This window comes from Phyllobates terribilis, unplaced genomic scaffold (genome assembly GCF_046119375.1).
Source record: "Phyllobates terribilis strain yellow unplaced genomic scaffold, ASM4611937v1 Scaffold_2__4_contigs__length_985480577, whole genome shotgun sequence".
Lineage (NCBI taxonomy): Eukaryota > Metazoa > Chordata > Amphibia > Anura > Dendrobatidae > Phyllobates > Phyllobates terribilis.
The window spans coordinates 190,095,757-190,123,503 of record NW_027362762.1 but is presented as its reverse complement, the minus strand read 5'-3'; the positions used below and the strand labels follow the sequence as shown (position 1 = coordinate 190,123,503).

The 27,747-nt window shown below is 41.6% G+C and overlaps 1 protein-coding gene across 1 annotated transcript; it reads right to left on the bottom strand.

Annotated features, from left to right (window-relative positions):
- Positions 1 to 134: 134 nt before the first annotated feature.
- DNAJC14 (DnaJ heat shock protein family (Hsp40) member C14) lies at positions 135 to 27,532 on the bottom strand. The gene is made up of 7 exons (XM_073663693.1): positions 27,361 to 27,532; positions 22,639 to 24,100; positions 17,658 to 17,764; positions 15,209 to 15,328; positions 8,306 to 8,466; positions 7,991 to 8,093; positions 135 to 6,876 (listed from the first exon to the last, which is right to left on the bottom strand). Exons 2-7 carry the CDS (start codon positions 24,034 to 24,036, stop codon positions 6,645 to 6,647), a joined length of 2,121 nt encoding a protein of 706 aa, XP_073519794.1. The 5' UTR covers positions 24,037 to 24,100; positions 27,361 to 27,532; the 3' UTR covers positions 135 to 6,644.
- Between the last annotated feature and the right edge of the window lie 215 nt (positions 27,533 to 27,747).

Here is a 27,747-nt window from a genome sequence, read left to right as displayed (position 1 = left end):
TAGACATTCCTCCCATGTAATAAAGCTGTCAATTTCTTACACATTCCTTACATGTAATAAAACTGACAGTCACAAATCATGCACACGTGAGTGATCCAAACATAACACTGAGCAGCTGTAACGACTCAGTGCTCGGCCCGAGCATACTCGCCGAAAGGGTTAAAACATACTTGCTCATCACTAGTCAGTACCTTTTCATATACAAATACTAGTAGTGTTCCCAATGGCGTATACCTGAGTGCTACGGTGAAGGCTTCTTCGTTTGTATGGCTGCGGGTTAGTGAATATTGAATGCTGTCCCATGAAGAGTACTAAGTATACATCTCTAGTGATCCTCACGTAGATGTTCATAATCGTTCTAGTTTCTTTAGGTTGTATGTGTGTCTTAACACAAAACCAGGATTGGATTTGTTTCTTGTTCACACTGTTCTGAGATCAGGTGGCTTTTTCCTGAAGAGTCTATAGGATCTTCACATGCTTAAGGCAGAATTATTACTAAATGGAGGACAATGCATGTTGTCTTTAACAAGTTTAATAGAGAACCCCTTAAATAACAATAATGTATGATATGTGTGAGGAAGTAAAGTTCCTAAGGCACTACACAGTGTATAAATGATAGCACATCTCAGAAAGAAGCAGGCTCGATCTCACAGAGATTACTAACACAAATTTCCTTGCTCTAGAGTATAATCCTGGCATCCTGAAATCCCATAGCTGTTGTGTGGAGCACTGGTCCAGTCAGACACGATTTGACCCCTATCCGGCAGTATGCACACAGCTGTAACTTTGGTCCTGGTAGGAAAAAAAAAATACAGATTCTACATGTGGCTTTACTTAGCTGCCCATGCAAAATCACTGTACAGTGTTCTGGATATTTTTTATGACTTTGCCAGCTTCTTTAGAAAATAATGAATTTTCCAAGTGGCTGTTGAAAGAGAGAATATCTTAACTATATCAAGTGTAAATTATGTTTGCAGCAAGCTTGAAATGTTTAACACTTCACTATTAGACTGGATTTACACTGCAGCTGCCTTACAGCAACATTCACCACCAAACTGAAGTCAATTGGGTAGAATTGTGGGGTCTGAGTGGTATGGCTATCTTAAGGCAGTGTAATACTAGCCTTTCTCTGTATGTTCCTTGCCCAAAAAAACAGATGTTAGTTAAAGGGACTCTGTCACCAGAGAACGACTATTAAAACCAAATCATTTATATACACCTTACCACCTGCTTGTTTTCCCTCTATCCCTACACCTCTTTTCTTTGATTGGCAGCTCTGGCTTCATAGAGAAGGGAGCAGATAGAGTGAGGGTGGAAGCAGGTGGGAAGGTGTATAGAAATGATTGGCTCCGCCATGGAGTATTGAGTGCCTGTACTTTGTTTCAACAGTCAGTCATTCTGCGCTTACAGTCCTCTACAATAGAAAAGTCTCTTGAAAATGACAGGTTTACCTATTGTTAGCTGATATCACTGCTTGCAACAAAAAAAAAGATCACAGACTGAAAATTCAACACTAATCTAGAAATATTGTAATTCAGTTTAACAAAACTTGGACAAAATGAGAAGAGCACAATATACATAGTAATTATACTTCATAGAGCAGCTGCTTGTGAAGTCAGGAGAAACGCTTTATAACAGGTTACCCTTAGATCCAGTGGGTGGCAGACCTGGGGACCAAAGGTTTTACTTTTTCATTGATTGTCACTTTAAGCTTGATGTGTGTGTTTATAATGTATATTTCAGAAATAATATTCTGACATCGTATGCAAATAAATTCAAAACCGACAATAAGTGCGATGGATCTATCATTTTCTGCACACTACAGGTAGGCTTATACAGGGTGGATACACTGGATTTCTCAAAGATTTGCAGGTTTTTAGTAAGTCTCATCCATACACTCCAGAAATGATCTGTGTTACCCATTCGAGCTGCAGCATGTAAGTTTATGAACGAAAAAAACCTTTCAATTTATTGTATGTGCAGTAATTGCTTACGATCACTTGGTATATCAGGAAACTGAAAAATATACACTTAAAATGTATAAGCTCAGTGTAAGCAGGGCGGGCACAGAAGTCTCTCCAGTACCCAGTAAGAAGACTCCTGTAGCGGCAGCTCATTTTCTCAAGAACAAAAGGACCAGACAGGTAAAGCCAGTTGGATGTCAACTCTCTCCCCAGCAAGAAATGTCAGAGGTCCCCCTGCACCTCAGCTAGAGGTCTCACACGCAACACTGTCTCTTTTTTCCCCACTTAGAGAATCTACCAATTAGAATCTTAAAAAAAAAAAAACATTTTGCAAAGCTTCAGCAACTTTATTCTTGGATAATAAATACAAAATGAAAGTCGGTTACATGTAAGAGCGCGGAAAAAAAAAAAAGCCTGATGTGTGAAGAAGGCCTTAGCTGGTCAGCCAATTCTGCTAAAATTAAATGGCTTTGGAGGATATACACATATATAATATGTATACCTAGCTTAAGACACCTAGTCATTGCAAGGCGATTTGTCTGTAAAAGCCACACAGTGGCACCCAGATGGCAATGAGGCCTTAGGTCACATGTACAGCCATAATGAGGCTGCATCCTTGCGTTCATTTAAAGATTAAGTCCACCTCTCCTTGGTGTACCATAGTTCGAGAGTGATACAAGGTCACCAAGTTTGGTTTTTCCCACCGTAATATGGATACCGGGATGCAATCTGTCACAAACACAAATGTACCACCGGAGTGCTGTCTGTTTCTAACAGCTAGCTAGGAGAAGGTAGAAAAACTTTTTTTTCTCATCTGAGAAAAATTGATAAAATTTGGATGACACTGAGCAAAATCACTGATGAAAGTAGGACTGTTTTTATCGATATTTAAAAAAAAAAAAAATTGATGTCGGAATACGCCCTTTGGCTGCATTAACACAGCTGGGTTGTTTTTAATGAAGGGTGGGGGATTTAGGGCCAAAAATCAGATGAGTTTCCCAAAAATGTCTTGATGAGATGCCATCATGAAAAAAATCATAACACATAATGGCTATAAATGTACAACTTGGCTGTATGAGTGCAGCATAAAAGTTAATGAAGAAAGTATTGTTTAGGGAAGCAGTCACCTAGCCTGTCATGTTCAGAACTAGCCCCAGACTACCACGCCAGGTACAGCCATTTTATTAATGACAGTACTGTGCCTCCAGCATCTGAAAATAATACCAGGATTTACCAGAAATACAATGTACCAGAGTCTACATGTATGGTCCTCCAGCGCACACTCACCAGGCCTCTGTCACACCACCCGAGAATCAAAGCCAAAAGAACACAATTCAAAGCATAAAAGTTTTAATTTAACAAAATATTATACAAGACCATTTAACCCCTCAATCCCAAAGATCAGCCCATACTGTAATTCTACCACACACATTTCAGCTATTCCTTCATTGTAATGCAGTTTGGACTTATAAGTTAACACCTTGTGAACAAGCTGCGTTCTGTGAATAGAGATATCATAAAAAGCACATAGCTGACGTTTTTAAAAAGAGGTACTCCGTCTATTTTTTGTGCAGAGGAATATAATTAGTGCAAAGATAAAGAAAGACCCATCAAGGTTCTGTCCCCTTTCCGTGCCTTTGGGCGAATGGCAACTTGGCCTTCAGCAGAAGACCTGAGAGGAGCTCAAAATGTTGAAACCAATTTGCCAGCAAACCAATTAAAAAAAAAACAATTGTTATGCGGTGTTTTCCCAACATCTAGATTGTCAGACAAGACTCCGCTTTTAGGAAGACTGGCGTGCTGACAGCAAAGAGTGAAAGCAGCTTGTCAGGCTGAAAACCCTACTGCGTGTTGGGTAGCAATGTCAAGTGCAACTGGACTTGATCTCTAAGTTAATTGGTTTTGGGGTTCACTCCCCCTATCCCTAAAAATTTCAGCCAACAGAAATGTGCTAGGATATGGTTTATAGACTATAGTTATTCATGTATGTTATTTCAAGGTGGGAGATTTATCAAATCTGGAGCAGATAAAGATGAAGTTGCCAAAAGTTTCCAGATCTTCTTATGGGGTACTGCTGAAATCGGGTTGCTATGGACAAGTGATCCACTTTATATATGCACTGGTTTTGCTAAATCTTCACTGTATCCTGCAGCAATTGTTAAGGCATGGAATTCACATCACAAGATACCTCAGACTTTCTGTTCCTGTATTCTATGTATTAGATGTCACACAATATTATCCTGAGTTAGCTCATTTATCAGCCGCAGCAAGTGAACAACATGTTACCTATACCTCCATATAAAAAATTACTTCCGTCACCAAACCCAATCTACAGTATGAAGATGAGCCTTCAGGCGGAGAGTTATCACACTTGTAAAATCAAAAAATAGAAAATATTCAGAAACAAAACCTGTTAAATTTGATTGTCCTATAAACCGTTCCTGCAGAAATTTACTATACAGTGGGATCAGTATATGAATGGCTATCCCAGGCGTAAAATTAAAAAGACAAAGCAGCCACAAACTTTATCCCTAATATTCAATACTGTTACAAAGAAGCTTGGGGACGGCTTTCTTACTTGTATTGCCCGAGTAACGGAACAAAGCAGATAAGTAAATTTAAAAAAATAGTGACCGTCAAAAACGATAGAGAAGACAAGTCATGGCAGTGACGCCAATCAAACACTTTCGCCTTCATATTATACGTAAAATAGGGCTTTTCAGTTAAAGCGTACCGATAATTTCACAACAAACTGATTAGTGCTGCGCTATAAAGTATAATCATTTTTTCTAAATCACTCTTTTAGCCATTTCTGCCAATAACTCGCAGTACAGACCACCTGAACTCTGCTATAGACGACACTACACTATGCTGCTCGGGTACCATTTTCAGCGCGGAAGAGAGCGTCCTAAGATTTTACTGAAGAAGGCAACCAAGTCACAAGCAGGACACTGCATATTTTAGTGTATTCTGCAGAACAGACTTCGGGGGTCTGTACTGCGGGTTATCAGCAAAAATCGCTAAAAAAGTGATTTAGAGAAATTATATAGTGCAGGACTCTGCAGTATTATCATTTTCTCGTGAAAGTGTAGGTACACTTGAAGTCTGGTCAAGAAACCCCTAAAGGGATGAATTCTAACTTCTAGATCTGTGTGGGTCTGCACCAAAACAGGGCACGTTAGTCCACTGTTTGCTCATGATCGGCTATTGTTCTATTCATTCACTATGGGACTACCAGAAATAGCAGAGCACTGAGGTCGGCTTTATCAGACAGTCTCATACAGAATGAATGAAACAGCACTCGAGCATGTGCACTGCTGCTTCATTCAAAAAGTGGACTAAAGTGCCCGGTTCTGTGTGATCGGACAGGGTCTCAGCCAACAGACCCTCACAGATCTAGAGGTCATCACTTATCAGGTGGATACGTGAAATTAAGTTACTGGAATACCTGTTTAGGTTACTGTTAATCCTAAAAGGACCTTGTTGTTATTCTTGATTATTCTCATTTTAAAACAGATTTTATGGTACAATATCATAAAAAAAAAAAAGATTTTAAAAAAGTGATCCTTTTTTGTACTGTCATTATGCGGTTTCAGTATGGAACGTAATAGAGCTGGGCTATACTAAACGCTGCCCATTAACAAGAATGGTGCTGGCAGCCTGGCCGGTAAGATCACAGCCATCTTGAGAACAAGAGTCCCTGCCTTCGGTGAACAGCAGGGTGTTCATATGGCATCTCTTGTTATTCCAATTATTGGGGCGCATGAGAAGCTATATATACACGCCAAAAGTTATATATGTACTGCAAGGGTATCTGGAATTCCCACTGATTACAATTAAGGTGTGCAGGCATCTCCAGTAATAACTGGGAACAGAATATCTTAATCCTCAAATCCAGCAATTATTCTAATTGAATAGATCTAAGGGGCAATAAAAGCTTTTCGTCAGAAATCACTATCAAGAGCTTTTACCCCTTTATACCGATATGTCATTATTGTGAATTTTAAAGTAATGCACAGACCAATGCAATGGTTACACAGTAACAAGCAGAACAGACAGACTACTGAAAAAGAAATTGGAAAAATAAATGCAGATATTGGCAGCATGTCTGCTCCTGTATTAACATCCATGAATGCAAGAAGAAAAGAATCTGTCCACTTCTTTGCCTTCATGGAGTTTGATGTAATTCACAGCAAGTTCAAAAACATGGAGAAAATGGTAACCAAAGCAAAACCAAATGTAGTGTCGCAGCTCCTGTGTATAAAACTGGGAGAGATAAGCGTTCCTGTGCATGCGCCCACCCATACATTCTACTGGGGTCCATTTGCCCATAGCCTACATGCACAGTAAAGTCTTCCTCTCTCCACATAGATGTCTACACCAGGGATCTTTGGTATGATGAGTAGATAAAGTTTCTATTTATTAAGAATCTGATCTGTTAAAGGTACTTGCAAAGGGAAAGCTTTCTGGTCCCCACTGCAATCAGAGAATTTCGAGAATAAAAAATAAAAGAATACTTGTTCATTTGAATGGTGTAAAGCCCTTGACAGCTCGGCTCCGGTCAGTGTACAGCAGTCTGACTGGAAACCACTAAACACTTATGAGTTTAAACAAAAGTTGTGCAACTTATGTCTTTACCCCTGTTTCTTCACATTTCGAGTTTGGATGCATGGAGGGGGCTCATCTCGGCACAGGGCGCCTCATTTTCTTCTTTCGCTTTGACTTTGTTTCACTCTTGGATGCAGGGTCAGGTTTAGATGGAGCAGAAGGAGACGGAGCTCCATGTGGTGGAGGCTGCGGGGGAGGTGTGAACATGTTCCCATTGGGCATCTGACCAGGAGATCCTTGGAATATTCTGCTCAAGAGGTTCTGTAAATCGGCAACAGAGGTCGGGGTGCTTTCTGATGGTGCTCTGCAGGAGAACATAAAAAGTTAATAAATGAAGCTGTGCTGCAACACAAGAAGGTGCCCACTGTCATCAGCACATTAACATCTGCATTTCTCTATGATGCAAAACGAGGGAAAAAAAAAATACCACCAGATCAGTGAGTCTGCCAGGTGTCAGAAAACTACTATAGGAATCGGCCATCAATACCTTAGACCAGGACACCCCTTTAACACTAGCATGAAAGGATTTGTCCCTTTTCGCTCAATTTTGCATTAAGAAGTGAGTGAGACGAGAGACGTTACGTTTACGAATACCTGGTAACGTGCTCCTGTCCCTGTCTGTGAAAAAAACTGGAGTACACTCCAAATATGTAAGACTTAGCTCCGCCGTCAAGTGGTAGTGGCCGCCGTGGTGTACTGTACATCTGCCTCCCATTGAATTGAATAGGAGGCGGATGTGCAGGCCACTACCACTTGTTGGCGGAGCCCGGAAGGTGAGCACTTCCGGCCGGTGGCCGCTACCACCGATAACAGCTGATCAGCAGGGGTGCCGCGTGCGGGACCCCGGAAGATCATACATCAATGCCCTATCCTATGGATAGGGCATCAATGTAAAAAATAGTAGACAACCCCTTCAAATAAATGTTTCACTCATTTTAAAGCAAGTACAGCAATAGTGTTCTAGGAAGAAGCAGCCACTGACAGTTTTAGTGCTTTTTACTCTTGCATCTTCAGGAGAGCAGCACTCCCCTACCTACTGACTCCCGATGCACTCCTTATGACTGTTCTGACAAGGGGCATGGCTGTGCTCATGGCCCCGAACTATGCTCTGTAGCATGCAATTAATGCTTTGCCTCTGCAGCAGTGGAGTAGCACAGTTACACTGAAGCTGTCTGCCATGTTCAGGGCAAGAATGTGCTCCTTACCTAGGAAATTGGCCATCACAGATAGACTGCAGAGGTGGCCGGTAACCTAGGCAACAAGCATTAAACTATAGAATTAAAAACAATTCTGTTTTTGAGTACAAAGGATTTTTAATAAGAGGTAATTTACAAAATGGCTTGTTTTTTTTCAAGCAGTTTTCAATTTTACCAATTTGAGACAACCTCAATTTCCCACAACAATTAAATAGTCCAAACCTTTGCCGGCTTGCATTTGTAGAATTTCTTGAGCCAAATGAAATGTGATACGGAACCCGGTGAGTGTCTGGGGAGATTCCCACACGTTGGCATCCTGCCCACTCTAAAGAAGGTGAAAAGGAGCGATATTAACAGCTGGAGAAGGACAGATTTCCAGAACGTAACTACAATTACTGCATGTCACAATCGTACAAAATGGGAAAAAAAAAAAAAAAAAAAAAAAAAAGAAGTGATAATCAGAGTGGCACAAACTAAGTGAGTGGTAATAATCTATAATTTATCCCAATGGCCCTGGGTTTCTCTGCATTTCATCACCTGTTATATCAAACACTTTCCCTTGCATCATTGCAAAATAGGTGATCTTGAGACCCAGCATACTGGATTCTGCCCAGAAGTCTCCCTCTTCCGCTGGATGCATCTTTCCACATTCAGCACAGTAACGAGCATTGGCAGGATCCCGGTCCATCTCAAATCTCCTGCATCCAGTGAAAAGAATAAGAAAAAATGGAATTAAAAAAAATAGGAACTAAAATCAGTATTAATTTATACATTTTCAATTTCCTTATTGAGAAACTGGATCTTCTCAGTCCTCCGGAAAGACGGAATATTTATCCTCACTTTTTTGTCTTATTTTAACCAAGGAGGGAATGCTGGGAACTCAGGAGCCCCCCCTACACTTCCCCAATGCTGCGGGGCTCTGACTTGCTGGGAACACAGGAGCCCCCCTACATTTCCTCACTGCTGCTGGATTATTTTTTTAGTTTTTTTTCCTTTTTCTATAATCTCTTCACAGCCCAGTAAAGCCCCAGCGGTGTAACGGGCCATGTATGGTAAAGGATAAAGTTGTATGGAATAGCATAATCGGTCATATACTGACCATAGGGAGGAGAAAGTACATCCTTTTGGTCTCTATCTGGCCAGTAATGTAAAAATAGATATATTATATTATACATATACCAAAACTACCTATAGTTTTAAAGAAATACTATGCAGGCACTCTGGCTCATGGGCCTAAACACTTACATCAAACTGTGCACTATGACCCCATACTAAAATCTCAACTCTCTATGCCAAGCCCTGCAAATACTTTTATGCCCAAAAATGACAAAAGTATTCTAGGAGTGATAATTATTCTGGTTAGCCAATAAGTAAAAAAGGTATCACTCCTAGAATACTTTTGTTATTTTTGGGCATAAAAGTATTTACATAGATTTTTATGGCCAACACTGTACCACAATATCAATTTTTTATTGTACATTACGCCAAGCCAAGATATATGGAACTTTGCTATAATTAAAAACTATCTTGGAAAGATGGGTAGGTAATTCATAATTCTTTGGAAACTCCAACAGCCAAACAATGCCAAAATGTAAAAAGTTAGCCAGGATAAATTACATGTTGCTTACACATGTGGAATTCATGTGTACAATGTTATCAGTGTGCGGGTGCCTGTTGCATATATATGTTTGCAAAGCAGACACCATATTTGTACCTATGTATTCACTTAATACTAAAGATGTGCTGGCTAATGTCTATATTTTTTACACTGTGTTCTGAAGGAAGTGGCTTCTTCTGGTGTTCATGCACCATACCCACTCATGCTTCCAATACTTTTTTATTTAGAACACTGTATAACTAGAGTCTATACTAGTCCAGTTCATTTGAGGCCCATGCACAGATATGTGTAGCAGCTGGATATACAGTACTGTGTAAACATTTTAGGCAGGTGTGGAAAAAATGCTGCAAAGTAATAATATTTAAACAATAAAAAAAAGTGTTACGTTTATTTTTTAGCAATTAACAAAATGCAGAGTGAATGAAGAAAAAGAGCAATCTAAATCAAAACAATATTTGGTGCGACTTCCCTTTGTCTTGAAAACTGCATTTTAATTCTTCTAGGTAAACTTGCACAAAGATTTTGAAGGATCTCGGCAGGGAGGTTGTACCAAACATCTTGGAGAACTAAGCACAGATCTTCTGTGGACATAGTCTTGTGCAAATCCATCTGTATCTTAATGTATCCCCAGAATGACTTGGTGACGAGATGCAGGCTCTGTGGAGGCCATATCACTTCTAGGACTTCTTGTTTTTTTTTTTACACTGAAGACAGTTCTTAATGACATTGCCTGACACTTGCTTCATCCTTTGGCCTTACACAGTGGTCCTCTGCAGCCACCCACAGTGACGCACATACATTAGACCTAATCTTCATCTGCCTCTGCTCCCCATCTAACCTCACCTCTCCCCCTACCTGACCACCATCTACTCACCTTCTCATCCTGGTCCTCCTCATCTGCCACCCATGTCCAGCAACTAGAACACCCCTGAAGAAACCGCCCACATCTAGATACACACTCTCCCTCTATTCTACCACTGTCCTCCATATCTTCACTCCATGACAGACCGTGCCACTGTTTTCTACAACACCACACCCGCATCAGTTATTGACCCGGCAGCCCCTCTCGTGCATGACAGATTACGAAGTGTCAAAAGACAACCCTGGCACAATAACCTCACTAAAAAGCTTTGGCGCGTGTCCAGGGTTGTGGAGCCGCGCTGGAAGAAAGCGCAATAGCAAGAAGACTTCACTGCACTCAAAAAAGCAACTCTCCCATTCAAGTCAGCCCTCACCTCTGCTAAACAAGACTACTTCACCACCCTTGTATCCCACAACCCTTGCTTTATCCCACAACCATAAACAGCTATTCAACACCTTAAACTCCCTCCTCCGCCCCCTCATCTCTGCAAAAGACTTTGCCGCACATTTCAAAAATAAGGTTGACCAAACTAGACAAGTCTTTACTGCACAACCACCACAACCCCTACCTATAATAGCCCACTGCCCTTCCCCATAACCTTCCTCCCCACCATCACTGAAGGAGAACTTTCTCATCTCCTCTCCAAATCCCACTTCACCACTTGTACAATCACACCTATCCTGAATAAACCATCCCTCAACCAGACGTCTATATCCCGCTTTCGTCCAATATCGCTGCTCCTGTTCACCTCCAAACTCCTTGAACAGCATGTCTATGCTGAACATTCCTCCCACTGCGCATCGAACTCACTCTTTGACAACCTAGTCTGGCTTCTGTCCCCACCACTTCACCAAAACTGCTCTGACCAAAATTACTAACTACTTACTTAAAGCCAAAGCTAGCAGACAATTCTCTATACTCCTCCTTCTAGACCGGTCCTCTGCCTTTGACACAATCGACCACTCCCTGCTACTACAAATCCTCTCTTCCCTTGGCATCACGGACCTGGCTCTCTCCTAGAACTCCTCATATCTTTCTAACTGCACATTTAGTGTCTCCTATTCCAATAATACCACCTCACCCCGCCCTTTCTCTGTTGATGTCCCTCAAGGCTCTGTTCTGGGACCCCTACTTTTCTCAATCTATTCTTTTGGCCTAGGACAGCTCAAAGTCGTATGGCTTCCATTACAGCTTATATGCTGATGACACTCAGATCTACCTCCCTGGCCCAGATGTCACCTCTATGCTGTCCAGAATCCCAGAGTGTCTATCGCGTATATCCTCCTCCTACTTCCTAAAATTCAACGTGGACAAAACAGAACTCATCATCTTTCCTGCATCTTGCCTAACCCCCCTACCCGATCTATTCATCTATCACAATTAATGACACCACTAGTGATGAGCGAGTATGTTTTGTTAACCCTTTTGCTGAGTATACTCAGCCGAGCACCAAGTATTTACAGCGTGCTCGGGCTTTAAGTTTTCGTCACTCCGTGAACATGATTTGCAACTATTTGACAGATTTAATACATGTGAGGAATGCCTGTTTTTCCAGCATTCCTCACATGTATTAAATCAGTCAAACAGTTGCAAATCATGTTCACAGAGCGACGAAAACTTAAAGCCCGAGCACGCTGTAAATACTTGGTGCTCGGCCGAGTATACTCAGCAAAACGGTTAACAAAACATACTCGCTCATCACTAGACACCACCCTTTCCGCAGTACCAGAAGTCCAATGCCTCAGAGTTACCCTCAACTCTGTAGTAGTGTCCTTCAAACCGCATATCCAAGCTCTCGCCACCTCCTGTCTCCTTGAACTCAAAAAATATTTCCAGAACCAATCCTTTCCTCAACCCTGAATCAACTAAAATGTTAGTACATGACCTAATCAGCTCCTGCCTCGACCACTGCAATATCCTCCTGTGTGGCCTCCCTGCTAACACTCTCGCACTTCTCAAGTCCATCATTAACCCAGCTTCCCGACTAATCCACCTCTCTCCTCACTACTCTTCTGCAAATCCCCTCATTGGCTCCCAATTCCCTTACGTATTCAGTTCAAACTGCCAACCCTGACCTACAAAGCCGTCCATAATCTATCTCCTCTGCATATCTCCGAACTAATCTCCTGATAACTTCCAACACGCAACCTCCGGTCCTCCACACTCATACGGTCCTCACCCAATCACCTCCAAGATTTCTCCCGAGTGTCCAGCATTCTCTGGAATTCTGTGCCCCAACACATCAGACTATCTGCCACAATCAGAAACTTCAGACTGAACTTGAAAACCCATCTCTCTAATAAAGCTTACAGCCTGCAATGATCTTGCTGCCACCTCACCAACACCGAAGCTGCTGGAACCCCCCAACCTACGGTCTCCTTCCCCATCATACTATAGACTGTAAGCCCGCAAAGGCAGGGCACTCTCCCATGTGTGCAAGTCTGTCATTGTTAGTTTGTTAACTGTGTTAGATATTTGTATACTGTATGTAAGCCCTACTTATGTACAGCACCACAATATCAATGGTGATCTAAAAATAAACAGCAGCTTGTTAAAACCCCAGTTCTTTTTGAAATCTTTGCCTCTGAGAAAAATTGCTGATGAAGTATAACTACCTTGTGTCTTGTTGCGGTGCTCAGTCAGGCCACTGTGTACGACCAGTGACAAACGTTTTTTGTCAAACTCCCGTTTGTGGCAAGAGTTTGGATGATCCTCAACCAGTTTAAGCCTCCTACACATCAGTTTCTGTTAATGACTTTCACCATACATATGAAAATAATCCTTAATCACCTGTATAATTGATTACTCATACACCTGACTATAATTCCACAAAGTCCTTGACTTTGTGAAAATGTACCTAGAAGAATTAAAAGGGGTATTCCCATCTCAAAGATCCTATTTTAATATGTACTAGGTGTAATAATAATAATAATATTAGTAATTACCTCCAATTACATATTCTGTACAGGGAGGGAGCTACTGAGCAGACTAACTATGTGAGCTCCTGAGAACTCGGCCAGTGATAATGATGAACTCCCTTCTAACTGCGCAAAAGCGGCCAAGAACGCCATAGAGGCCATAACCATGTATATCTGAGTGACTGCAATATCCTGCACATGGGGTAAGCGATACAACTAAAAACTCACTATACAGAATATCTAATTGGAGGTAATTACGAATATTAATTTTACACCTAGTACATATTGAAATAAGATCTTTGAGCTGGGAATACCCCTTTAATGCTGATTTGAAGGCAAAGGGCAATCACAACATATATTGATTTTATTTAGATTTATTTTTTCTTTATTCTTTGTTAAAGGGAATCTGTCAGCAGGTTTTTGCTATGTAAATTGAGGACACCGTGAGATAGGAGTTAACACACTGAACTCAAGGATGGGTCACATGTTCAGCTGTGTGGGGTTGTATACTTAGGGCTCATACCCATATGTGTGAAAAATAACGTTCTGATATCTGGACAGAAAAATCGGAAGAGTGTCATGCGATTTTCAGGAGAGGACAATGCGATTTTTCACCCCTAGCATCCGTATGACATCCGTATGCAATGCATTTTTTTCTCTGCAACTATTATTCTGAAATCATTTACAGGATCATTTACGGAGTGGTGATGTATCCGTAAAAAAAAAAAAAAACGCAGATAAGATGTAACTCACTGAATAACATTGGTCAGAGTGCAATCCGATTTTTTATCGGATTGCACTCGTCTGTTTTTCTTGCATGTATGAGCCCTTAGAGTGAAGCTTTAATCACATTATGATCAACATTGCTGGACTAACTAGCCTTGCAAGCTGCTGACCTGCAAGCACTAACTTGTGCTTGCAAGTCAGACTCTGTCCTCTTCTGTGATAACCAGCTCATTGTCTATAGACTATGTACATAGAGAGCCTGGTGTCGGCGGTGTTAGCTGTGGTGTGGGAGGGGTTAGCTTTCTCAGCTCTGCTTCATCGCTAAATCTAAAAACTCAAAGTCAGAATGGCTGCATCAAGTAAAAGAAGTGATACATCGTTGGATTCAGGGCATCTTTCTCTACATCATGTTGATCTCAGATGAGGTGGCAAAAACCTTCTTATCAATTAAAGGGAATATTTTAGAACAAACTTACATATTTTTTACATTTTAACACTTTTTTAAAAGCATTTTTACTTTCCAGAATTTACATACGCACAAAAACATTATGCAACAGTACTCTGCAAATAACATAAGCACGCATGTATGCAGCGGAGACAAATATATATTGTCCATATACATGAAAGCAACGGACAGGCTCATAGGACCATTAAGCCTTCCCAATATACAAGCTAAAAGTACATCACAAAAGTGATGTGAACAGGATCTGGCAGTAGACAGGAGCAGAATCTTTCCTGGTGTACAGGGAAAGCAGAGCATGTACTGGGCCTCCTCTGGCAGTCCCATAGAGAATGAACAGGGTGGTGGCTGAGCTTGCAAATTGTCACTCCATTCAGACAATGGAGAAAAATACACCGCTTCGGTGAACAGTGGAAGTCTGAATGATCGGACTCACACTGATCTAGGAGTTATTCTTTGGATAACTTCTTGAAAGCGGAATACCCATTTAATCACTTCACTTAGATCACCAAGAATGTGTGTGCAAAATTATTATTCCTGTTGACTAAAATCTGGGCACCTCTTCTAGCCCCAAACATAGTGTTTATGTATTTAATTATATTATATGTGTATTTATTTATTTTTACTTTTTTTTAAAAAAAGGGCTTTAATCTCTGATTGCCCCTAGTTAGAACGCTCCTTACAGCTCATTCCAAGTGGAATTTATCATTTGACTAATTTTATACAACCATGATATGAGCGTATTTCTGCTCCTGTTTTACAGACAAATCCCGGTATAACTGCAGAAACATGCTCTTATTCCACTTGTGTGACATTGGCCATGCTGTGAGATTCCTGTATGCTGCCTGCACTGTACCTGTGCTTTCCCTGACACTTGCTGCACATCATGCTGTTCATTGCCTCCTTTAGATCGTCCTGCAGCTTGGTGAGAAATTCATTCATGGACTTCGCCAGCTCAGTTTCCGACATTCGCTTCCTTGAAACAAACAGATGAAGATATTAGAAAGGTATCAGATTTTGTATCCGTGGGAATCTTTACATTTGCTGCTTCCATTACTCAAATTATGTTTTGTGCTTGGAGCATAGCAAAATAGGCTCTCTTTCTTTCTTACAATACAGGTATAGTTAACAATCTAACAAGAAAGGAAAAGAAGCATAAAGTGTAAATGCAGGTACATTAATGGGGGCTTCCAAAGGAAGAAAAAGTTACAAAAGGCAATGAATTTTTTTTTTTTGTTTATTTTAGCACTTTCCCTGCCATTTGTAATTTTTTTCTTGATTCTGGAGAACGTCTAACCCCTACAGGTCTGGTGTATCCATGAGAAGAGTGCCCCCCTTGCACAGTCCAGTGAATGACTAGCTGTTATGTATACATATGCATAGCAGTCTTTATATCACCACCCCATACAGGTGGTCTTGTCACAAATACACTGGATCCATCTATTAGTCCACAGCAGGTTTCTTCGCTCCCATGTATAAAAAAAAAAACACATGTCAAGCTAACAACTCATGTAGTCTCTGCTCACCTTGGTATCTTAACTAGAACTACAGCAACTACTTCATATAAAACTGAGTATATAGGTCACACATAAATGGCATTCTATGCTGCCAAAGCAGTAAAATAAAACATTTTCAATAAAATCATCACATGGATTCTTCACTCCAGCACTGCCATTCCTCACATCTCATCCATACTGATGAACAAGAATCGGCACAGCTGGAATAAAGAAGGACAGTAGTAGATTTATATGCACTATTGACCAAATCTGATCTTAGCTCGGCAGGACCTCCCACCGGGTCCAAAAGCAATATAGAATCCCGAATAGCCGAGGCACCAAGGCAATAGGTTATTGATAAAAGACTTGATTCTTATTCCAAATTACTTAAAATAATGAAAGGAAGACAAAAAAGGCAACGTTTCGGCCATAATTGGCCTCTGTCAAGCCTTAAAAAAAAATAAAAAATACAGCTCCAGCTCTGTATTTTAGAGAAAAGCCAATTATGGCTGAAATGTTACCTTTATTATCTTCCGGTCATGATTTTAACTAATATGGAATAAAGATCAAGTCCTTTCATCAAGAACCTATTGCCTTTGTGCTTCGGCTTTTCAGGATATCTCTACGGAATAAAGAAGAATTCCTATAGTATATGTGATGCATACAGGATACTGAAAAGTTTTTCTTTTATTCACGGCTAAAGAATGGCCCCTGATCAGGGTCTCATCTATAGTTGGAGCAAATCACAGCCACCTAGGATAAGAGAACACAGGCAATCAGTGTATTCCATCGATAACCCATGGATGCCAACATGCACATGTAAAGCCTCATTTCTCTTCTTGTGCATCCACCAAACTGCTGGCGGTTCTTGACAAAGATTACTAGGAGTCCTATTAGCTGAACAACCCAAGCTTATTTTAGGGGGGGGGGGGGGGGGAGAGTTCCAAAGCAGAAAAGCCCTTCAATGGGCCTGTGAATGAGTTAATCAATCTACAGTAAGACATTTAACAATCAGATGCATTACATTAATATTCCAGCTGAGATTTGACATAAGTGAATGTCCACCGACACTGCTATTTTCACATTCTGAAAAGTATAAAATATTTTTGGGGACATGCTATAACATTTTAATCGCTAAAATTACTCACTAATCCTAAAAGCAAAAGGAGGTGAAGTTGTAGTGAAGCCGAGTAGTTAAATGATAAAATATTAGAACATGCATCATGAGAGTCATGCAAAACATTAGGACAGAAATAGTTTTAGGCATAATTCAGACGACTGTATTACAGCTCTCTTTCGTACGGAGCCGTAATAGGCAACCCACTCAGGTTTAGTACCCTAGCATGACATTCATTTTATACAGAGGTGTTTTTTCCATCAGCTATGCATGGAGCTTCTAACAGAGAATATATCTATATGGCACACAAAGTGTCAGAGCAGCTCCATACTAATGAGCCATATACCCCCCCCATGCACATGGTTCTGTTGTGTCCATGGGGCCCAAGTGTAGGAAAGTGGCCATTACTTACAAGGCTCCAGCGCTCTATTTGTGGAATACACTGGAAATTTGTTGCCTGCACATGTACAGAGCTGTGTCAATGCTACTTAAAAACCTGTCAGTCTAAGATTTCCTTTACTTTTGTGGCTTATGTGACACTTAATTTTCATGTTGATGCTTTGCCTAGTTCAGGGCAGCTGTCACTCAAGAGGCATTTCCATCAAAGTCACTAAGAAAAGAAGTCTTGGTCTCCTAGAGGAAGCCCATTATCATCAAGGTCTTGTAAGAGATCCTCAGCTCTGTGCACTTACATTTCATACTCTTTTCTCTTATCTGGGTTACTGACAGTATCCCATGCAGCCCGTAAAACTTTAAAAGCTTCTTCTGCTCGAGGATGATTGTTTTTGTCAGGATGAACCTGTCACACAAAAAAAAAAAAAAAAAAAAAAAACACATTAAAAAAGGAGGGAAGGAAAAGATTTCTAAATAGTAGAACATCGTCACTACTCATGATACTCCATGTTCAAATGAAACCCACGACTAAAATGCCCCAACTTTCATCAAGAGCTATCCACAAAGAATGGATGTTCCTCAACCACTTCCTGTAGTCATGGCTAGGATCGCTGAGGGAATGTACATAGGAGCCACGACAAACTAGAGCTGTCCCATCACACAATGCACTGCGCATTTAAACACTTTGCTTAAAAAGGGAAGTTCTGATCTATATAAAACCAATAAGATCGGGTCTAGCATGCAAAAATAATAAAAGGATTTAAAGAGAAAAATTAGCTCGAACTACCCAATTCTACTAGTTCATTTACATGATTTAAAAGCCAAAAAGGAACAGGATCATATCAGAAAAAACAAACGGACCGAACTGTCATTCTAGGTTCTACGGGCATAAAGGGGAACTTGCCAGGGGATACATGCTGCTCAAACTACAGGTATGAAATCCAGATAAGCTCCATCATTGGAGATATGTCATTCATTCTGAAATGCTGCCATGTTTCAGAATAAAATGAAAAAAACTGTCAATTATGCAATATATCTGACTGGTCGCTTTCTACACACAATCAAGCCAAGAAAGAGAGGGTCTGCCCAGCAGACTTTTCTCCTTGTGCCAAACTTGTCTTAAGGTATGATTCCTCTGAAACACAGGAGAGTATTTATATACTCACCTACGACTATTCAGACACTCCCCTTGAGAAAGCACCTGTGCAAAACGTGCGTCAGGGTGGTCCTGATATCACATCATAGGTAAGCAGTGACACTTCACTATTCAAAGTATGGTTTTGCTTTTCCTTACTTGTGTCATACTGTTTATGTGAATGGTAGCCATATTTAATATGTTATAGCTGTGAATACTGACCATTTTACTTGGATCTACCATCCTGTTTACTTGATTCTTCCTCTTTAAATCCCATGTTTGTGTAGTATGTTTAAAAAATTTTCAACTAAGTATGTATTTTAGTATCTGAGTGGTTTAATGAATACCTTTGTATTTATACAGTACAGACCAAAAGTTTGGACACACCTTCTCATTTAAAGATTTTTCTGTATTTTCGTGACTATGAAAATTGTACATTCACACTGAAGGCATCAAAACTATGAATTAACACATGTGGAATTATATACTTAACAAAAAAGTGTGAAACAACTGAAAATGTCTTATATTCTAGGTTCTTCGAAGTAGCCACCTTTTGCCTTGATGACTGCTTTGCACACTCTTGGCATTCTCTTGATGAGCTTCAAGAGGTAGTCACCGGAAATGGTCTTCCAACAATCTTGAAGGAGTTCCCAGAGATGCTTAGCACTTGTTGGCCCTTTTGCCTTCACTCTGCGGTCCAGTTCACCCCAAACCATCTCGATTGGGTTCAGGTCTGGTGACTGTGGAGGCCAAGTCATCTGGCGTAGCACCCCATCACTCTCCTTCTTGGTCAAATAGCCCTTACACAGCCTGGAGGTGTGTTTGGGGTCATTGTCCTGTTGAAAAATAAATGATGGTCCAACTAAACGCAAACCGGATGGAATAGCATGCCGCTGCAAGATGCTGTGGTAGCCATGCTGGTTCAGTATGCCTTCAATTTTGAATAAATCCCCAACAGTGTCACCAGCAAAGCACCATCACACCTCCTCCTCCATGCTTCACGGTGGGAACCAGGCATGTAGAGTCCATCCGTTCACCTTTTCTGCGTCGCACAAAGACACGGTGGTTGGAACCAAAGATCTCAAATTTGGACTCATCAGACCAAAGCACAGATTTCCACTGGTCTAATGTCCATTCTTTGTGTTCTTTAGCCCAAACAAGTCTCTTCTGTCCTTAGCAGTTGTTTCCTAGCAGCTATTTTACCATGAAGGCCTGCTGCACAAAGTCTCCTCTTAACAGTTGTTGTAGAGATGTGTCTGCTGCTAGAACTCTGTGTGGCATTGACCTGGTCTCTAATCTGAGCTGCTGTTGACCTGCGATTTCTGAGGCTGGTGACTCGGATAAACTTATCCTCAGAAGCAGAGGTGACTCTTGGTCTTCCTTTCCTGAGGCAGTCCTCATGTGAGCCAGTTTCTTTGTAGCGCTTGATATGGTTTTTGCAACTGCACTTGGGGACACTTTCAAAGTTTGCCCAATTTTTCGCACTGACTGACCTTCATTTCTTAAAGTAATGATGGCCACTTGCTTTTCTTTACTTAGCTGCTTTTTTCTTGCCATAATACAATTTCTAACAGTCTATTCAGTAGGACTATCAGCTGTGTTTCCACCAGACTTCTGCACAACACAACTGATGGTCCCAACCCCATTTATAAGGCAAGAAATCCCACTTACTAAACCTGACAGGGCACACCTGTGAAGTGAAAACCATTTCCGGTGACTACCCCTTGAAGCTCATCAAGAGAATGCCAAGAGTGTGCAAAGCAGTCATCAAAGCAAAAGGTGGATACTTTGAAGAACCTAGAATATAAGACATTTTCAGTTGTTTCACACTTTTTTGTTAAGTATATAATTCCACATGTGTTAATTCATAGTTTTGATGCCTTCAGTGTGAATGTACAATTTTCATAGTAATGAAAATACAGAAAAATCTTTAAATGAGGTGTGTCCAAACTTTTGGTCTGTACAGTATATAGGTACTAATATTTGAGTAACCCACTCCCTTCACTTTTTCTTAAACTAATGGAGAGATTGACATCAATATGTCTCTAGCCAAAGTGAATATTTATGCGCTTTTTGAATATATGTGTTGTCATATCCATTTACAAGTGCAGCTTAGTCTCATATTACCTCTTCTCCTATGCGGTCTCTGGAGTGAAGCAGTAGTCTGTAATAGTTTCAAGTCTGTTGAAATACTGCACAAGAGGGCTGGTCAAATCCCACAGCCAATGCATCTAGAAATGTATTCCTGGGAAATCTTATTGTCAGGCTCCTAATATGCTCTGGAGCCCCATAAACGTTTACCACAACTAAATAAAATTAAAAAAAACGGGGGATTTATGCATTTTATTCCCCAGCACCTATCATAGACCAAGCATATTGGAGAAAATTTATCTTTCATTCATTCACGCCATACGCTAATAATTCATTAAAGGATTGTAGATTCTAGACTACAGGTGTGCAGTCAAACCCCAAACTGGTGAATCCTCACATCAGAAGCACTGCAAAGATCCTCCGGCGCCAAGAGCAAGCGGTCATGTGACCATAAATGTGATTTGCATACTTCTAGCCACGTTCCAACTAGGCTGTGTTTCCGGCCTCGGGCAATACACTTGTATTGAGCGAAGCCATGCCCATCTATTCTGCACGTGATCACATGTATGCAAATCACATAGTTGTGGGCAATCACCCACTGCCGACACCTGAGAATCCTCACAGCGTACACGATGTGAGAGTTCACAAGTCTGCAGTTACTTAGAGTGACTGCAGACTTGTAGCTTAAGGCCAGACAATCTCTAAGGAATTCTCTAGGAATAGAAAAAAATAATGGAAATATCATAATGAATAAATTCCTAAATACTTTTAATAAGTGAATCACACTTGGTTTTGCCAATAGATGTAATCAGTATAGAATTAAAATAGCCACCCCTTTGCTATACTGACAAATTGGTCCTAAAATGTTAGGATAGGTGACTGAGCATGTGCAGAAGAAAGCTCCGCTGATTTGAATTGGAGATAATCTATATCATGTATAGTGAATGCAGACAGACAAGGTAAATAGCAGTGTGAGCAGCCTCTTCTTGCCTCAGCACATCTGGTATATCCAGTATTAGGTCAGAGAGACAGGGTGGACAGCAGTGTGAGCATCCTCTTACCTTAGTACACATGATATCTCCAGTATAGATCAGATAGACAGGGTGGACAGCAGTGTGAGCAGCCTCTTACTTCAGCACCCCTGGTATCTCCAGTATAGCTCAGAATATCCACTGACGGCACGTCTTCCTACACAAAGAGGTGGTTGAAGCTTCCTACTGCACATGCTCACAGGCACCTGTACTAATAGCATTCTAGGAAACTTTTATCAGTGTTGTAAGGCAATAGCTTTTTTAATTCTATAGTGATTACCTCCCTACACAAAACAAGTGTGACTAAATAACTAAAAGGAAAGGTCTGTCATAAATATATTACTAAATATTTTTAGTTATTTTTTTTCTACTGGAGAACCCCTTTAAATGTCCGCTAGGTGTTCTATCTGAAAAGTGTGAGCTTTCGGCGACAGCTCTTACTAAACCCTCCCATGTGATCTTCAGGGACATATTGCAGTAGACATCAATCAAGAGGCAGGCAGAGTTTTTAAGCGGCTGCCGTGAGGATCTTAAGACACTTCACACTCCCAGCTGACACTACTCTGTATACAATCCAATCAAGTATTCACATTTTCATCCCGAGTGGAAGAAAAACTGTTCTTCTGCTTGGACAGAACTTAGCAGGCTGCTGCTGATCAGTGATCACCAACTGTCTGCAGCAGTCCTGTGAGTTTACGTGAGGAGACCGGCAGGGGAACATGGCCAAGAGCCGAAGAGCAGTGTTGGTCCAGGAGGCAAATATAGATTTTTTTTTTGTCATTTATGCAGTACTCAGGAGCCGTGGACAAGCTGTTTAGATGCATTGGTTTGGTTTCGTTTAGTCACACACTTAAGATATGCCGCACTGATATACCCTAGGTCATATGGTCATCTATGGGCAAGTTTATAATATTAGCTATATTACCAATTTTTTTAAGCGAAAAACACCTCTTTAGCAAAATGTTTTTAAAAAAAATAAATCCTCATCCACTGATACATTAACAAAAAAAAATTAATACTCACCAACACGGCCAGCTGTCTGTAAGCTTTTTTAAGCTCTACATCACTAGCGTCCATCTCTACTCCCAACACTTGAAATGGATTTAAATCCTCCTCAGGAATATTAACCATAGACAGCAATCGTTCCACTTCATGTCTGGGCGGGAAGCGGCCTCCCGTGCTGGGAGATCCCGCTGAGGTCCATGGAGATTCTTTTTGTGTAGTTAATTTGGAAGGCCATAATTTCCCTGTCCATCTTCTGAACTGACTGACTAAACGCTTACAAGTCCTGTTTTGTGTTACTAAGGCCCAGATTGTATGCAGTCTAGTAGAAATCCAGGATCTCCAGTTGCTATCTTCTCCAACTCTGTCCACGGTTTTCTTAATATACTGCCAACAAAGTCGAGCGCAGCGCACAGAAAGCATAAGCAGCAGGAAGAGCAAAGCAAACAACATCTTAAGAACACGTAAAATCCATGATCCACAATAGCAAACGAGGACCCAAAAATCTTTAGCACAATGTTTTACCCATAATCCAAAGGTCAATATTTGACTTCTGAAACTGCCCAAGTCGTGAGCAGGAAGCCAAACCGTCGTATACAACAGCATGCCGAGTGACTCCACACATTCACCGATCAACAGCACCAAATCGATAAGAACCTGAATACAATAATTAGAAAACTGAAGCAATGGCTGAGGAACAAGGGATCTCAGCTGGTGTCTCCCATCCCCGTGATTTTTTTTGCGACCAAGTTTGTGCTTGCCGCTAGCTGGAGCTTGTCGAGCGTCCTTTTTGGACTCGTCCCTGGAACTATTCCGGGATTTTCCTCTACGACCTTTTCTACCACTTATTCCTTTGGAAGAATCATCCTCTGCAAATCTGCTAGAAATTTCCTCTTCACCTCCATCCTCATTCAATGACTGCTGCTGGTAGCAAGAAAAATGCTGGCAGTCCTGGCTACAAGTATGGTGGCCAATATCAGAGTACGTGCCACCACTAAAACAGTCACAATCAGAGTTGACCAATTGTGGTGATTCTTGACCTTCGTAAGCTGTAGTTTCTTGTAGATGTTTTGGTTCTTCAGGAAATTCCGTAATATTGTATCCAGATGCTTCACCAGAGAGAAATTCCTTAGTCCACACCTCACTAGCCATTTCTGAAAGCTGAGGAGCTCCATCAGAATCATGGAAGCAACTGTGCTTAGGCACAAAAGACTGATGGTTCCTGAACATCTCTGATACTGTGTCTGGCGATCCGTCACCAATGTGTTCAAATGCATGTTTTACATGTCCGCAAGCAGAAAGGCCACAGTAGTTTCCTGGTCCAGATTGGTGTGTGCCATTCCTTTCATGGGAGTTATTGCAATAAGAGTGTACTGGAGTGGCCAGTCTACCACTCTCTGTACTAATTTGCTTCTCCATCTTCTGCCCCACCAATGGGGCACTGTAGATGCTAGGTTACTGCATTCATTGTCCTCCCTTAATCCTGCAGGACAAACAAGAATCAGATAGATTTTGTTAGTCATTCTACTGGCGCATTGTTTTCATGGTGTTCACTATGTATCAGAAATAACATTATAACCACTACTTGGACAATTCCTTGTCATACCCCAAACTTGGCCCTGATAAAATAAGGTGCTGGGAAGGCGCCAGCACGGAAGGGGAGTATAAGCTTTTTTTATTTTATCGGGACCAAACATTTAGATCAAGAAGGGGTTCTCCTTGTAGTGGACAACCCCTTTAACTTTATTTTGCAATTCAGAATGATTACAGAAATACCATTTTTTTTATTTTTCATACCTACCATCATAGTTTGTTTTTGTTACACAAAGAATTTTATGATGGGAAAGGGATTTTTTTTTCCGTAGACAAAAACCTAACATGACAATATGCCAAGTGCTTGAACAGTAGAAAAGGTGATCTAGGCAGAAATAGTTGAAGCAAGTTGCAGATAAAGGTTGCTGCTAGCTAATGAAACTTGCACTATAGATGTACTGAGCCCACCGAATCCACACTCATCATGAGGTGTAAAGGTGGGGGTTAGACAGATGGAAGAAATGAGGTAAAGGTGGAATGGTAGAGAGCTGGAGCCTGCCAGGCTTGTGCAAGGCTACAACTTTTGCTTATATTTTCTAACGTTTGCTTAAGATATTTTCTTAGTCCTACTTGGAGATTTGATCATGCTTGCTCACCTATATATTACACTGCTCTAACATGCACATGATTTGCCCTGTCAACCACTTAGATGCCACAATTGCTAGTGACCAGAACATCTAAAGGGGTTAAAGGAAGTCTGTCATCACAAAGTGACCACTCAGCCACGCAAGGAGCACCTGCTTGAGCAGTTTAGTGCACCTTCCCACCTTTTACATTGATTTACGCCCCCTTTGCCTTTGACTGACATTTCTGGCTTACAGGAGCCAGAAGGACCGATCTATATATAAAAAAAAAACAATAAAAGTAGGAGGAAAGGTGCTCTGAACTGCTTGGCCCCCTGTGTACACAGCACTTGTGCTGGTCACTTTGTTCTGAATAAACTCCCCTTAAACAGCTGTGATCTGAGCCATCTCCGCCCCCAGTTGTGTTACCCAGCTGGATATTATAGCCAGCTCACATATAGAGAGGGGCTTTTCTTGTGGATCCTTTTTGAATGAGATGGAGTGTGGATAAATAGTGGGATCGGAACCTTAGCTTACAGGCACCACAGCCCACAGGATGAAAATAGACCCGTTTTTCACACCGTCTACCAATCCCTGGTTGCTGTGCCAGGGATTTTAAGACTATGGATATTTATGTTTCCACACAACTTACACTGGGGGTTTATTTTTTGCTGTGTTACTCCGGATCCTGACACATTTAGCTCATACAGCTCTAATGACATATACTGGATCAGTATCCTAACCAGAAGCAGAGCCTTAGCTCACTGATGTGTCTGGCCAAACCAGCATTCCTCCAGGCCCAGAGACTTTACTGACAGTCTTACAGAACTAAAGATCTGTTCCAGGAAATATGAAATTGGTCCTACCCCATTCACAAAGACATTTCATTAATTATACCATGTTATATAAACTCGCTGCGACCTAGACACGCAACTTCCCATATAGATAGATGGTGTAACCATAGCTGTGTATGTCAGGATATGCTGAGACATCACCAATGGAAATAGTATATGTTCTGCTCATGGTGTTTGCAAGGGATTGTGGGGAAGTTAAAATCAACGCTCCAGGACTCTATTATAAAAGGGATTGACATTACTAATAACTATTCATGAGCCAAAATGTTAATATTCACCTCATCGATTTGCCAATAAGTTGGGGTCCACATGCGGCAGGTGTATGTGAGTTTTGCTGAGGATTCACCCCATTTTGACCTTTCAATGTAGCAGGGGTAAATCCAAAGCAAAATCTGAATGTTACAGCTGAGAATGTGGATTTTGCAAATCAGCTAGCGTATTTGCAGAAAAGAAAAAAAAAAATCTCATCGCCATCTATTAGCAAAAACGAGACCTTAAAGATAGTAAGAACTGGAAGTTTTTGTTTTTTCTCTTCCCACAATGCCCTGCAGACACCATTAGAGGAATACATAGTGTATGGCACAGAAAACGATAAACAGAAGCTGACGTAGCAAGTCAATTTTACATGCAGAAATCTCTGACATCCGATGTAAAGCGTACTCGTCATTGCAGGTGACTGCTCAGAACACGTCGTCGTGTGTACACGAGGAATAACACCATCTGATTACTACACCACTTGCATGCTGCGATGGTCACCAGTTTTAACCTTTGCACGATGTTACTGTCAGTAATCTCTGATCTAGCTTCTACGATGGCTGCTGTACACAGTGATATGCCAGATGCTCTTACTGGGCTGCCTGTTGTAGTTTTGATAAAAATCAGTTTTATCAGCAGGAGATTATCACTAGAGGACTTGTAAACCTGCTGCCATGTAGTCCTCCATATTCATGAACCCTGTGTAACCCACCACTGATTGGCAGTTGTGTAGGTGGGGATATATTGAGACTGTCAGGAGACCCGGCCGGGGAGCCATGGAAGCGCGGCTTGGGTTTATTTGTACTTTATCCTATCTGCAACAGCAAATTCACAGACAGATCTGCGCAGAGAAAAACAATGTGGTGCAGATTTGCCACAGCAGATGTTTCTGGTGGTAGCTGCCCCGTGTGACCGTACGCTGACAGACGATTAGCTGCAGTGTAATGTGAGACATACGTTTTTTTCTTTATGCACCGCTGTGACACGCGTGTCAAGGACCGCACCGCCGTCACACGCATGTAGCTTCACACCAGACGTCCACATCGGACACACCTGTGACTGGCCGTGGCGGCTGCAGACTGGAGACGCCATGTAACCGCAGCTGTGGACCAGGGCTGATGCACATTTGGGGTAACACTAGATACCTTAAAATCAGCCCCCTGCGGAGGTGACATATGGCCCCTATGTGGGAGCACACATAGGGGTCTCAATCCCTATAGGCTGACAGCCAGCTCCATATGGGGGGCATTATCTGCCTCTGCCCCGTGCGGCCCTGCATAGTGAGGGGAAGGTGATGTGTATGGACGTGACTGCCTGGAGCTCGCCATGACCAGCAGCAGTCTGTCACTCGTCCCACCTCAGCCCCAGCGACACCGCTGTAGCCAAGTACGATGGGGCACAGTGAGGAGCAGGGTCAGGTCGGTGTATGAGGTGACTGGATGGGTGGCCCCCCGGATAGTGTGCACGGAGCTCCTTACCCAGCCCTGCGGCTCCGGAGTTAGGGCGGGGCGGCTCCGCTGGTGGCCGCACTCTGCACGGGTCACCGAGAACAGCCGGCCCGTTTCCCCGGGTCGCTCCGAGCGGCAGCTTCGAGAAGACACACTCTGCCCAACATCACTTCCGGGGCTGACGTAATAACATGTCAGCGTGACCAGTGACGTCATCACGTCCCAATGACTAGGTCCTCAGTCAGTGGAGAGAAAGAGCGAGTGCTGCAAACAAAGAGCAATGATAGCTAATGTGTGTGATAGATCACACATACAGATCACACAAATATCACACATACGGATCACTCATACGGATCACACTCATGGATCACTCATACGGATCACACAAATATCACACACAAGTTTACACACACTATA

What these genes read in the sequence shown, in the direction of transcription:
- DNAJC14 (XM_073663693.1), bottom strand. Translation starts at nt 24,036, where the DNA reads ATGGAGAAGCAAATTAGTACAGAGAGTGGTAGACTGGCCACTCCAGTA. An exon ending in ACAGACAGCTGGCCGTGTTG is followed by an intron (nt 17,765 to 22,638) that starts GTGAGTATTAAT and finishes TTTGTGTGACAG; the next exon opens with GTTCATCCTGACAAAAACAA. An exon ending in GAAAGTGTTTGATATAACAG is followed by an intron (nt 8,094 to 8,305) that starts GTGATGAAATGC and finishes CACCTTCTTTAG; the next exon opens with AGTGGGCAGGATGCCAACGT.